At 37.1% G+C, this 14851-nt stretch overlaps 4 protein-coding genes across 4 annotated transcripts; 1 reads left to right on the top strand and 3 right to left on the bottom strand.

Moving 5' to 3' along the window:
- The first annotated feature begins 1360 nt into the window (after positions 1-1360).
- LOC123885852 (protein MAIN-LIKE 1-like) lies at positions 1361-4141 on the top strand. Its single transcript, XM_045935190.1, has 4 exons — positions 1361-1459; positions 1840-2329; positions 2435-3151; positions 3253-4141. The coding sequence occupies exons 2-4, from the start codon at positions 1847-1849 to the stop codon at positions 4003-4005; spliced, it is 1953 nt and encodes a 650-aa protein (XP_045791146.1). The 5' UTR covers positions 1361-1459; positions 1840-1846; the 3' UTR covers positions 4006-4141.
- A 333-nt stretch (positions 4142-4474) lies between these two features.
- On the bottom strand, positions 4475-4867 carry LOC123886765. Its single transcript, XM_045936057.1, has one exon. It carries the CDS (start codon positions 4865-4867, stop codon positions 4475-4477), a length of 393 nt encoding a protein of 130 aa, XP_045792013.1.
- Positions 4868-5914: 1047 nt separating this feature from the next.
- On the bottom strand, positions 5915-12225 carry LOC123885847 (PKS-NRPS hybrid synthetase cheA-like). Its single transcript, XM_045935177.1, has 4 exons — positions 12095-12225; positions 9459-11474; positions 7294-9086; positions 5915-7155 (listed from the first exon to the last, which is right to left on the bottom strand). The coding sequence occupies exons 3-4, from the start codon at positions 9082-9084 to the stop codon at positions 6160-6162; spliced, it is 2787 nt and encodes a 928-aa protein (XP_045791133.1). The 5' UTR covers positions 9085-9086; positions 9459-11474; positions 12095-12225; the 3' UTR covers positions 5915-6159.
- On the bottom strand, positions 12040-12669 carry LOC123886764. Its single transcript, XM_045936056.1, has one exon. It carries the CDS (start codon positions 12667-12669, stop codon positions 12040-12042), a length of 630 nt encoding a protein of 209 aa, XP_045792012.1.
- Between the last annotated feature and the right edge of the window lie 2182 nt (positions 12670-14851).

The following is a 14851-nucleotide window of genomic DNA, read 5'->3' as shown; positions in this document are numbered from 1 at the left end:
TTAGAAATCTTCACAAACTAACTTATCATTTTTGGTGATCATGTTATTGGTGCGAAGTATCACCAACTCTGTGAATCTGATTACATTTTTTCCATCCACAAAACGAGACATTGATTAAGGAATTTGAGTCAAGTTCCTCTCATACCAAAATACTATATATATATATATATGTTTTGTCTTGCATAAAGTGGATTTCATTGTAATCTGGTTAATTAAATTGCTGATTGGTAAAGTAAATAATATTTTTTTTAGTTTTCATCCCTTGGTTCTTAGGGGAAGGGGACCCTAATACTCCAGAGTTCGGGGCGAGTTCTGGCATCAAGTGGTTCCAGTCCCCTCCCAAATGCAATTGCGGGGGATCGAATCGTGGTCCTCCCTACCAAGTTCAGCATCAATCACCACTGAACCAACTAACATTTGGTGGTAAAGTAAATAATTCAAGTTACTCATAATCAGGGCCGACACAGACCAAGTGCAGGATGTGCTATGGAGCTGGGCCTCAAATTTTTGGGGGCCTATTTGTCCAATTTTTTGGGCCAAATTTACAAACTTCGATATTATATATTTTCTAATGTCATTTTAAAACATAAATTGGGATTGGCCAAGTGGTGTAGTCAACCGTGCGTTTTTATGAACCTCAAGGTCACTCTATAAAATCCTGTTTATGTGAACTTTTTTATGTTGTTTTGAAAAATAAAATAACAATGAATTAGAGAGAGTTCAACGCATGATGACCTGCAGTCTCTCACTTGTAAGTTGTAACAAATGCACTAAACATTACAAAATATATATATTTTACATAGTCCTTGTATATTCACTTATATATTTATAATTTTTAAAAATATTGATTTTTTTTTAAAATGAACTTTTATTAAGGGTATACTTTTAAAATTACAACGGGCCTCCAAATTTGCTTGGACCGGCCCTGCGCATAATGTTTGTGTTTTTCAGCATGTTAAGAACTTCATGCCGCCTAATTTCTATGAACGTTATAATAAGGATGGGAAAACAGCAAAGCAAGTCTTCATTGATAGACATGCACCACTTGTAAAAGGTGGTAATGGCTCACCAAAACCGCAGAACAAAAGAGGAATACAAATAGATGAGACAAACGGAGGCTAGGGTTTCCTAACATTCACATTGATATTCAGTTAATAAAATAGGATATTTTCTCTTTAGGCCCCCCACGTTTCTTTTATACCCCCCTTACTTACGTTTTTGCCCCTGCACGGTGTTTCGGGTTATACGAATCGAACTTTAAAACAATTCGGTTAATAGAAATCGATCGCGTTTAACTTCGAGTTTTGTCAACCGAAGTTAACTGATATAGAAACAGAAGCATTTCATAACCTCTCAGTTACGTATTTTCTTCTAAACACCAACAACACCACTCCTTCTTCTTCTTGAGAGCGATTTTGTGGAAAACTTCAACATCCTATCTCAAACCATTCTTAATCAAGTAAGTTCCATGCATTTACATTCACTCTTTTCTCATTCCATGTTTTTCTTATCACATTCACTCTTTTCTACGTTTTTTTCCCTCTCTGAGTAATTTTCTATCTCAAAATTCTATGTTTGAATTGTTGAATTAATGATTAGTTGTTAGTTTAGTTAGATGTTAACATGAATGCATGTGATATTAGGTTCAATTTGTGTATGTGATTAGTTGGTATTATGGTCTACACTACGTGTTCGACAAAATGTCTAAGTCAAATTAAATGTGTTTCCATACGAATAATGTTTCCATAGGTGTTAGCATTAAACGTTGATTGAATTATAGTTTGAATTTATCATAGTTTATAAGATTGTATTGAGTTTGACGATATTTTACCATGTTAGGATAAATATGGAAGAAAATGTTGGGAGAGGTAGGCATGGCAAGCCAAGCAATGCAAATGCTTCCGCTCGTAGAGAGCTTGCTGCAAATCGCCCTGCCAAACGAGGTCGTAGTAAGCAGCAAGGACCAATTCCCGCGCGAGGGACACATGATGCTGAGGCGGGTGGTTCGCGTACGCGTACACGGTCACGTTTAGGCCAAGCACAAAATGCTGCTGAGGATGATGATTTTGACGCGGATCAATTTCTAAATCAGGATGCCGAGTATGGCGAACCTGAAGAACCGCAACCTGATGAACTGCAACCTGATGAACCGCAAATTGAAGAACCGCAACAACCACCACGACGGAGACCGCAACAGCGACCACGGCAACCACGACGAGATGCAGCAAATGAGGGTTATGGAGGAGGACCAAGTGATATGTCATTATTAACACAATACGGAAATCATAGGGCGGTTCCGATATGGGATGCAGAACCAGATGATCACGAGGTACCGTTAAGTGTATTAATTGTTTTATTAAATGTATTAATTGTTTTAAATACTGTGATTATGTTAATTAAGTTTTCAATGTTTTGTGTTGTTGTAATTTTTCAGGTTTTAAAGAGGACTCTGCGTTGCCAAGCTAGCGGGAAAAAGGTTATGGACATCGTCAAACCGCCTCGTAGTGAGAGGTGGTTTTGGGATCCAATAGAAGCATCGGGATTGGAGCCGCTTACCCGTGTCAATTTTAGCGTACTTGACTATGGGGTTATATGGGCATTTGTTGAAAGATGGCATCCGGAAACAAGTACTTTCCACCTTCCGTTAGGTGAGCTCGGCATCACATTGGACGATGTACAATGTTTGTTACATCTTCCAATCCAAGGAAAGTTTTTGAACCATACGAAGATGTCAAGGGGAGAAGGGGCTGACATGGTTAGTTCATATCTAGGAGTTGAGCGAGAGGATATTGATAAAGCATTTGCCGAAACCAACGGGGTACATTTGAAGCATACTACCCTGCAAACTCTATACACAACAAACCAGACGTCTGCTGAAAGAGCGATTGCTGAAAATAAGCCGGCGCATGTTGTTAGGCTTTACAGGGAGAGGAGCGTAAGGGCTTTTATGCTACATTTGGTCTGTTGTACAATATTCAGCAACAAGAGCAGTTACTACGCGGATGTTGTGTATTTGCAGTACTTTCAAGATTTGTCATGCGTTCATGAATGGAATTGGGGTGCTGCTGCTCTTGTTCATCTGCAGCATTATTTGGATCACGGATCTGCGGTTAGCACGACTCAGATGGCTGGCTACATGTCATTTCTTCAGGTAAAAATATCTGAGCGTTATATAAGATATTATTTGTATTTGTCTAATTTGTCACATAGACTATGTTTGGCTATAATGAATCTTGTTCGTCATACTTTCAGGGATGGATTATTGCGCACTTTCCGAGACTTAGTGTGTGGGTGGAGGCTCCTAGATATACAGCGAACATGCCACTAAATTCAAAGGTTGTTCCTGGGCAAGGACATAAGGATGCAGCTGGATATAGAAGCAGTTTGGACAATATTCAAACTTACGATTGCGTGTTCAGCCCGTATGATGCCCACCGACAAGTGCGACCTTTGATAAATGCATGTTGGTTTTCTGGATGGTTAAGGTGTGGTAAATTGAAAGCCAAGCATTTGCCGGAACGTGTGCTAAGACAATTTCAACATGTGCAAGGCATTCCAAGAAACCCGAGTATGTCTGCAACGCCGGGGATGAACTTGTGTGAGATAGATCGTGTGTTTACGGAAGAATTGGAGCTGAGAATGATAGATGAAGAGATGAGGGGTCGGCCTGTTACAAGCCCGTGGGACACTGAACCCGGATATATGTCATGGTTTTATAGAGTGTCGCATCCAGTTATGCGACCCGTAGAAGCTCCTGAATCACCACCAAGGCCACCTAATTTAGAGGTGTTAATAGAGGCGGCGGAAGCAAGAAATGACCCTAATCTAATGCAAGTTTGCCGGAGTGTAAAGGTTGAGGTCGAAAGGGCAGTTCGCGATGGTGAGGCGGTTGAAGGAACTCCAATTCATGGTACTTTGCAGCGGATTCTGAATTTGCTTAATCCGATACTTGCTTATAGGCGAATTAAGCGGGGGAAGGGGACACGCTACCACACTCGGGGGTAGACTTTGTTTGTTTTTGTAACTTTAATGTTGACGTGGTTGTTTATAAACTCTGATGTTTGTTTTTATTTTTGATGTAACTTTGATTATGACAATCGGATGTAGTACACTACGTATTTTAGTATCGTTTAATTCGTAATTTGTTACCGGTTGTTACGTTTTTTATTAATCGCTAAAATATTTTTAGATTGGATGGTTAATATGTTGATGCTCTGTCATATATAACATACTAAAATGTGTTATAAACAGGTTTGGACCTCAAATGTGTAGAGGTTGTGCAAGGCAAAGACTCACATTGACTGGTTTTTTGGCCTGATATACTTCGGTTTATACGGACCGAAATTGTTTAAATTCCCAGTAAGGTAGGATTTAACTCGATATTAAAGTTGTTTCGATTTAACTCGATATTAGACAAATCAAACACAATAAACGGAAATTAGGAATTACATCGGAATGAAATTGTTACAACGCATCAAATGGAAACATGATTTCGATCTTCCGGACGAACAAGGCTAGCAAGGATGGCTTCGACAGATCTTGTCAGCGTTGCATCTAATTCGATAGGCCCCCTGTTGCTATACTGCTCGAAAATTGAGAACATAGTTTCAATATCATCATTGTTTTCAAGCATCATATCGGTGAAGGAAATGCGTCCGTCGGGACCGATCGACGGTTTACGGTACTTGAGACTCGAAACTGTTCTGTTATCGTTCTGGTTGTTGGTGGTACGATTCAGCTCGTTCAGTTGTTGTTTCAGACCATCGAACGTTTCACCATCGTTAATGCGAAACAAAATTGGTTTTTCGTGGTTGAAGTAAACTGCTGCAAGGGTAGATCTCATGCGTTGTGTGAGTGAGACATCCATTTTTTTGTGAGTTGAGTGTTGAAAAAAGATGTGGTAATGTACATTAATTTATAGATCATATTGTTGCACATTATTGTGGTAGGTGATGGTTATTGTGGTAGGTGATGGTTAATGTGGTAGGTGATGGTTAATGTGGTAGGTGAAGTTTAAATGGTATGTGATGGTTATTGTTGCACATATTGATTAATTAAAAAACTTACAACTTACATTGTTAATTCAAACATTCATTAACTGAAAATTACGTAACATAATATAAAATTCAACAACAACATAAACGGAAAATCAACAACATAAACGGAAAATCAACAACATAAGGTAGCATACAAACGTGGATATTTCGGATCAATTTCAATCCAGTCGAACATTTTTCTCACATCTTCATCATCTTTCAACTCTTTCCATTCGTATTTCCGTGGTGCATCATCATATCCTCCAACATGGTCAGCTGCCAGATCGATATATGACTCATAATACGCTAGATTGTCTATTTTGATTTGTCTAGCGTATTTGAAGCGATACATGGCTTCAATCGTATTTTTGATAGTTTGAAGAGTTGTTAAAGTGTTTTTCAAATCAACGCAGAACAACTCGTCGTTACCGCGAAACTTGATTGAAAATGGATAAGAAGTCGCTAAATTGTTTTTAACAAAACGTTTTGAAGTACTCATTTTGTAGAAAACGATTTAAATTATTTTCTAACTCTCCCTATACGTATTTATAGTACATAGAAATCAATAATATCCACATATATTGTCGGTGCAATATTGACCACGAATATCGACCACGAATATCGACCACGAAAATATTGTCGGTGCAATATCGACCACAAAATATTGTCGGTACAATATCGACCACAAAAACTTGTCGGTGCAATTTCGATCATTTTTCACATAATACCTACCTTTCTTCAATCCCCCCCATCAAGTCTCTTATACCCCCTTCGCAAAATTTAAATTTCCAAAATCGTCGAGGTCAAAACCTGTTTTTTCTTTCAATTCATTTCCAAAATTCTATCAGGCTAAATACAATTTGTTACAACATTTCATAACCAAAGTTTCATAATCATATTTCATAACAATAATACCAAAGTTCAATATACAATAATACCACATTTCATAACCAAGGTTCATGTGTAAATTGCGCATACAAAGTTAATATGTTACAAAGCATAATCGGCATGGTATACATCACAAAATAATGCGCTTAGCTACCCTTTCAAAAAATAGTGCGCTTAGCTACCATTTCAAAAAATAATGCGCTTAGCTAATTCAAAATGAAACTACTAAAATCTACTACAATTCCAACGGATCGTCTTTGCTACCCTTTCCAATCGTGACTAAGTCATCGCCTGCTCTTTCAATGGTCAACAGCTCACCAAACTTTTGCATTCTATCCAAAAACATGGGCTCCCAATCTGCAGCTTCTTCGGAACAAGAGTTTTTCCACTGATGAGCCGTTGGAGGTATCGGACATCCTACTTTCAATCGCACTAACACAAAGTGGTCAGCGAGCGCGCCGATGCAAATAATCTTGGAATCCAAGTCTGACGTGTCTGATGGAGGTTTGCCACGCAATGGGAAACAAGTTCTAGATGCTCCACACTTTTCCATATTTGATAGTTGAACAACAACCCTCTGAAAATGAGTAGCCACAACGTAACCCATATCCGGAAAAGTAAACCATTTGTCCTTGGTTGCAATAGCATGTTTACTCCTTCTCGGTGGTGGGAAAAGTGCATCCGTGACATACTTGTAACGCTCAGTATCGAACAACTCCACATATGATTCCTTATGCAATCTCAGCTCCCTCTCCATGTTCAGTCTGATCAACTCATAATCTTGTTGATTTCCTTTTTGGTGCAAAGCTACCACACGGTATCCACAATAACCGTCACCTTGAACGTCAATAATATCTTCAATAAATGGGTGCATGAACTTCGGCATATGGTTGATAAAAGGAATTTCAGGAGGTGCTGGAGGTGCTGGAGTCAAAGTACGGATGACGAGTTCTTTAGGCACCTCAGGCACTGTTTGTGAAGTCGACGGCTTTGACTTTGTTGCTTGCGACTGAGATGCCTGTGTAGCTGCAATATGATCATCAACATGCTCCCACCGAGACTTATCCCTGCTCGTGGATCTTGTGACACGAACTGATTTTTTCTTTCTAGCACCTTTTGTTTTGGCCTTTTGAAGCGGAGGTTTCACAGAGGTGGTTTCTGGATATGCAATGAGACGAAGTTGATTCCTAATATCATTCTTCACGCTAACATCGGCTGTTTTTAATCGTTCCTACAAAGAAAGAAAAAAAATCAAACTCATTAAAATTAATTGTATACAAAGTGTAACATTATACACATAATGTGAAATTAAAATCATAATAAAAAGGTATACGAAATGTAACCATTATATTTATGAATGTGTAATAACCTGAATTGCTTTCCACTCAGCCAAGCAATCATAATCGTCAGCCACGTCGCCCGGTGCCGGCTCATCTTCGAAACACAGTTTCTTCCATTGAGGGTGAATCTCATCCAGTCGGATAGGTTTGTTATTTTTTATCTTCTTCGCAATCAAGCATGCACATGGCAACCCGTATGTCCTTCTCATAACACAGCCACACTTTTTGCTATCCATACCACATTCTTCGACCCTGTTTGCTTCGTCATAAATGTGATCCATAGCCTTTCTTGAGATTTTATAAAACAAGAATGCGTAAAGAGGATCATCATCGTATCTGTGTTCCGCAACAGACATACTCCGACCGAATTCACCTTGTACTTCAGTGAACTGACTTATCAACATCTTATTTATCGCTTCCCATCCTTTCACCAAGTCACCGTTACCGTCCTTCAAGTAACCTTTCAACACACCATGACATGATTCAGCTCTATTCGTGGTGTGATTCCCCATGTGCATATGTTGGTCTACCCAAGCATTGACAACCCTTTCTTTATCAGTGTCTAGGACAGTCTCTTCAACATAACGCAAAAACTTTGGCCATCTCGCACAGAGCTCCCTAAACACCATAACATTGTCAGCATATTCTTTTTCCGTTGGCGACTCTAACACATCATTAAAAGCATCGGTGATTTGATCCCACACATCAGTCTGCTTCTCATTCTCTCCATTCTTGATTTTCACAATTTCCTTCATCTTAGAGCTCACGTTCTTTTTTACATGGAAACGACAAACCATTGCAGCCGATGTTGGAAATACCTCGGAAACTGCATTCATCAGAGCCAAATCCCTATCGGTGACAATCACCTTCGGTCTAACATCCTCATTCCTTAAGAGACTGACACACTGCTCTAGAGCCCAAGTGAAGTTGTCTTCTCTTTCATTGGTAAGCCAAGCAAATCCAACATTGAAAGATCTCCCAGTTGATGTGAATCCGACAATCTCAAATAACGGCATTTTGTATTTGTTTGTTTTGTATGTCGAATCCATCAAAAGCACAGTAGGAAAAGAATTGAACAAACTTATAGATTTAGGATGTGCAAAGAAAATGTCTTGAACGTGTTCGGATCCGTCTGCAACAACCGTCCTATGTTTGAAAAAATACCCGGTCTCGACAAGTCTTTTGGAGAGGTGTTGCATTTCAGTCATTGATGCCCTCATTTTAAGTTTTAATCGATGACTTAAATTGTAGAGTTGCTTTGCCGTTGTCTTGTTGTTTGGATCCCTATCTTTCAATGTGGACATTATATTCTTAGGCGGAACCAAATTCCTTGACATTTCCTCCATACATTGCCTTTCTTCCGGTTTGAGACGACCGACAATGAGATGGCCTTCAACTGCCTTGTCCAACTCGTGGTTATGTTTGCCATTTACAACGGTCAAATGCCATGTTTTATCGGCATGACAATAACCACGGAGTCGAAATGGACAGCCGCATTTCCTCGTGCCGGTTTGATCAGATTTTAGCTTCTTATTTGTTGACACGTACCGGCCTCCCCGCTCGCAATCCAACCTGAAATATTGCTTCCTCTTATCGCTGCCGTTGTCGGATTTGCCAATTACAATTGCAAACTTTAGCTTTAAGGCAATCTCCCGAGCCCATCTAATCAACTCATCTCGGTCAGGGGTTGCCATTTCAGTGTAAAAATGATCTGATGTATCAATCTCATATGCAACAGGTCTAGATGGAGGTTTATCAGGCGGAACCTCAACAATTCCCGGGGCACAGATACCTAGCACAAGCTCTCGTTTGCCCGCCATAACTACATAATATAAGAGGGATAAACACATAATTAGCCACATATAATACTTAATACATATAAAATTGGTAGCACATTCTATAATCCATAACAGCTAAGGCAATGCAAGCAAAACAGACAGTCAAGGCAAATAATTACACATTGCAAAAATTAAAGTTCCAGTTATTTCGGTTAGTATCAACCGAAAGAATCCTTCGGTTAGGCTTGGCAAGCAAACACGTTTAAACCAACACAAAACCAAAAGTTCCAGTCACTTCGATTCGTAATAACCGAAGGATTCCTTCGATTTCTATAAATCGAACGATTTTGTGTCAGAAACCTACCAACCTAACATGTATGACAGTTGAAAATAAAAGAAATTAAACGGAAGATTACCTTAATATTGTGCTTCAAATCGCCTTCCAACCCTTAGCAAACGTTCCAAACTTGATTTTAAGCAGCGATTTGAGTGAAAAACGGATTGGATTTTGGGATCTCTTTTGGTAGTGTGGGGATGAAGTATTGAAAGTGATGAAGAATGTGAGAGGTTGCTTTCTATATAAACATACTTCGATTCGTAAAACTCGAAGTATAAAGCGAGTGGTTTTTAAAAACCGAAGTTTTTATTTTTTCGATTCGTAAAACCCGAATTTGCTAACCAAAAAAGTGGTCATTTTCGAAGGGCAAACTGGGATTTAAGGGGGGTATAAAAGAAACGTGGGGGGTGGGGAGAGAAAATATCATAAAATAGAGTTACAAGGGATTATATAGCAAATCTAATTGGCACAATAGCAAGCCCAATAACTTATTATCTAACACCTACGCTCAAACTCACGATGTGTTAACAAGAAGCATTGTAAGTTTGTCAAACAAAACAAAATACGAAAAACATACTAAATAATATAGAGAAATGCTACTTAAAGCGAAAGATTTTGTCCCGAAACCATCACGAACAATACATGTTGTAATTTCATTGGCTTGACTTATCAAACCTACTCCACATGTGTATGGTAACGCAGTTTCTGAATTTTAAGTAACACTGTCGTGATGCTTCGCGAAATTAAAATTCGCTAAAAATAGCACAGCTGAATAATATAAACTCAAAACTTTTTATCTTAATACTACCCCTCAAGCTAAATCTTACTAAGCTTTTAAGCTTGTTACAAGTTACCCTGAAAATAAATCAACCAACTACTAGCGTAACCAACCGAGCTAATAACTAACCAATTGAAAGAAGCAACCAAAGTGAGCAATCATCCGAGAGAGAAGTAACCTCCAAAGAGAGAAACCATCAGATAGAAGAATCAATCTCAAACCAATCCAACATCCAATTTATTCCAAGCTTACCAAAACCAAACCAAAAGAACCAATCAAGGGAGAGGAGACCGATCAAACAAAAGAACCAATAGGGAGAAGTGCAATGCAATCAGGAGAGAAGTGCAATAGGGAGAAGTGCCATCAATCAAAAGAACCAATAGATGGAGAAGTGCAATCAGAAGAAACAATAGAGGGAGAAGTGGAATGCAATCAGAATAAACCAAATTGAAACCAAATTGTGAGCACTTAAATCACCAAATGTGAGCACTCGACTCACCAAACAACCAAATTTGTAGTAGACGATCAATAAGAAGAATCAACAGAAAGAAGCAATCAATCAGAAGAAATCAGCAGGGAGAAACAATCAGACTGAAGAGAGAAGGAGCAAAACCAAACCGAAGAGTCAACATCGGAGAGAAACAACCATTCAGAAGAATCAATAGAGAGAGACCAATCAATCAGAAGAAACCAAAGAGAGGAAGACAATCAAAGAAGAGAAACAAACATGGACAAAGAGAAGATCAACCAAAGAAGAGACAATTAAAGAGAAGAATTGAGACCAAAAAAATTCAAATTTATCTTCGATGAGAACTTTTCACAAACACTAGGAGCATTACATTATGGAATATGAACACATCATAGGTGATAGGATACCTACAATTCATCATACTATAATACTTTAAAGTACTAATCATTTCGATATCTGCAAATAAATCACAACACAGTAAAAAAGACACCAACTAAATTTATAGTCATCACTACATTTATAGACACCAGCTAAAACAGTAACACTTAAGGTTCAATCTTCCTATTCATCAATCAGACTAATGACATCACTAAATTTATAGACACCAACTAAAACTCATAAAAGCTTAAGAACTTGATTCACATACAATTACAAACTAAAGGAAATTATTACCAGAACTAGTCTGCTTCTTATCACCACCACTTCGATCCACAACCTCCTCGACTCCTCATGATCCGCAGATTGACCACTGTCCCTGTACTACTGATGATCAATTATATCTACAGGTAGCTCATCATCAACATTCTCCGAAACTTGAGTTCATCAGATTCATAACCTTCATCCAATAACTGTATCAAAATCATCCAACTTCTGAGTGTCGGTATGCAATAATATCCAACATTTCAGTCTAATTAGCTGCAATGAACGAATGTAATGCAGATTCCTCATTCCCCACACACAAAACACAACCCTCCATCTAAACTGCCTAATTTTAGACGAAATTCTATTAAGAAGTATCTTCCAAGAGAAAGCAACTACCTTGGAAGGTGCCAGACTCCTCCTAGAAATTTCAAACACGTACAACTTTTCCACACACAGATTTACCTCACTAAGAACTACTAGTGCCACTTACGCTCAATGAGAATGTAGTATCTGGGAGTTATTTTAAAAACGATTACAAACTAGACTTATATGACAATATGGCGAGTTCTTGTTGGACGTCAATGTAAAACAACTGTCTTTAGAATAGGAACGGAAACATAATGTGTACCAAAGATGACCTAATAGTAATTAATAATTTACATTTCACATTAAGATATAGCAAGAATAGGTTCTGCAATTATCATAGCAAAGAAGTTCAAATTCAACTAACTAACTAACTAACTAATCCATTCGAAAAGAACTAATTAAAAATCAGTTGCAACATTTCAAAAGAGAGTAATCAGAAGAAGATGAAGATGTTTCTGACTTGAGATAAATTCGCATAAAGCTTCGGAGACACTTCAATCTATCCTCAACAGGTTGCATTTGCGTCTCAAGGTTGATAAATTTCAAATCCCCTTTGAGAGAAAGAACATCTACCAAAATACCATCCAACACAGCAAGTGCAGTCACCAAACAATGTTTCTCAGCTTCTTCTTCTTCTTTTTTCTCTTCTTTTTCTTCATCTTCAGCGGCAACATTGTCAACAGCAGCAGCATCTTCTTGTGCTGCTTCTTCACCGTCTTCGTCATCGTCTACTTGTTCTTGAGGCATGACCGGGTTATTTATACGATGCTGCGATTTGAAAGCGTTGAAGAATTCCTTGGCCTTAGAAAATTGAACGGTGATATCATTGAGCAATTTGTGAAGGTGGTTCTTCATGAATTGAGGATCAAGAACCAGCGATTTCCATGATTTGCAAACACACCTCAATTGTAGAGTATCGTTCAATTCAACCCTATTAAGGATTTCAATCATCACTTCCTCCGGTAGAATCGTAGTCAGTGACTCCGCCGTTGCTTCCGCCATCATGCGACTTCGGCTCCGCGTCATCACCACCATTGTCGAGATTTGGATTTTGGTTAGGGTTTTTTTTTTCTCGTTCAGGGTAGGAATGTATGTAGCACACCACCAATAGTTTATAGGTGATAGCTATTTTCAAAGGAGACCGATTGTCGATAAGTTATCCTTAACATATGCCAAATGCTAAATAATGTCCCGGGCACTCTTTAAGCCCTTAAATAGTAAGTTTTTTATAGAATTTTTATGAAAATGCGTAAAGTCAACGCATTGGAAATTAGAGTGTTTTATTTTTTGAATAAAAAGTTTCTTTTAATGGAATACTTAAAAAGTGACCCGGGGGCACTCGTTAGCAAGACCCTTAACATATTATTGATTAGCTTATTTTTCGGTTTATGCAAATAACTTATACAATATAGATTAAGTTTTATGTTATTTTATAAATTTTTATTAGTGAAAATTGTATTTTTATACACTGTTTTATTATAAACTAACTTATAATAATACATACAAATTTATTTATTTGCATAAGTTGTTTGAATAAACTCAAAAATAAGCTAATACAAATGGGTCCATAGTCGATAAGTTAATTAATGTATTTGATAAAATCACTTGTTTAGTTAGTTAATAAATGTAAAAGGACATTTTTTGTCAAGTAGTCTATTGATTAGAATTTCACCTTTTTTAAGGTGAACTAGTTAAAAGACTCGTGCATGTAATTGACTTTTATTCAATATTTAAGTTTGTCATTATATTAAAGTAAAACTTTATTTAGAATAAAATATTTAAAAATTTGTTATATAATATTGTTAAAATATAAGTGAAACTATTGCGTTATTTCTTGTAAAACTTATTAAATGAATAAATTATCAACGACAAATATTTATCCAATTTTTTATGTATCGGTGACAAATAATGGTCCGTATATATTTTTTAATAAAAAAGTTAGAAATTTGATTAGGGATATTTTGGGTAATTTAGTAAATTTGATAGTAAAAAAAAATAGTAAAAAAGGATAGTTGCAAAGGTGTGATTATCCTGTGTTTATATGTTGATGACTTGTTAATAACCGACCGGAAGCAATGAGAGTCACATCGGTCAATTCAAAAGGCAAATTATGAAGGAATTTGAAATGAGAGGCATTGGCCATTTGGCATATTTTCTAGGGATTGAATTTCACAAGTGCTATAGAGCATCATGATACATTAGAAGAAGTATGCTAGTGAAATATTGAAGAGGTTTGCAATTGAAAATTGCAACTTAGCAGTCACACCTTCTGAACCAAGATTTCAATTAACAAAGAATGAAGAAGATGATGTTGATCCAACAGTGTTCATAAGACTTATAGGATCATTGAGGTATCTCTGCAACATTGGTTTGACCTTGCTTATAGTGTTGGTATTGTGAGTAGATTCATGGAAAGACCTAATGTATCTCACCTTACTGCAACAAAGAGGGTACTGAGATATCTTAAAAGGAATTGATAGTGGAATTCTATTTCAACTTTAGATGAAGGTAAAAAAAAAATGCAAATTGACGGGCTATACAGATTCTAGAGTGTGCAAGTGGAAGTATTCAAGAGGCTGAGGGATTTGATAGGAATTAAAGAATTGTCCAACATGAATTAAGGGGGTGTATTGAACATAATTCATATTGAAATGAGAATTAAGATTGTATTGTTTTGTTACTTGCATTGCAAGATAACAATAATTGGTTGAAATTTAGTTTGGTAGTTACAAAATTGTTATCACTTTTCTAATCTAAGATCCTTCTGACATTGTTTATAAGCTAGATTTAAGTGTTTTTTTTTTTTAAATTATATTGTTCTTATTAAATTGTCATGAATATCCTGTTTTGGTGTATTATAGGAGAGTGAATAGAATAATTATCTCTTTCTGGAGCAAAGGTCCAGAAAGAGATATGTAACAATATATTATTATATATATTGGACAGACAGAAAAACCAAGTTAGTATCACACATTTTTTTATGGCACAGAAAAATCAACTAGATTTTTAGGACAAAAAGTTGATGGCCAAACACTTTGATGGAAACACATCCCACTCAAAACATCTGAAGTTTTAGGCAAAAATTTAAGACCCCTAGGAAAGAACAAGGAAAGGAATTCTCTTTGGAAAGCAAGTATCTTTGAATTTTGACATTTTAAATTCTTTGCGCTTAAATTTATGTGTAATTTACTCGTATTTATCCATATATATCATTAAC

This window comes from Trifolium pratense, linkage group LG5, assembly GCF_020283565.1.
Source record: "Trifolium pratense cultivar HEN17-A07 linkage group LG5, ARS_RC_1.1, whole genome shotgun sequence".
Classification (NCBI taxonomy): Eukaryota; Viridiplantae; Streptophyta; class Magnoliopsida; order Fabales; family Fabaceae; genus Trifolium; species Trifolium pratense.
This window is presented reverse-complemented; position numbering and strand designations above follow the sequence as displayed.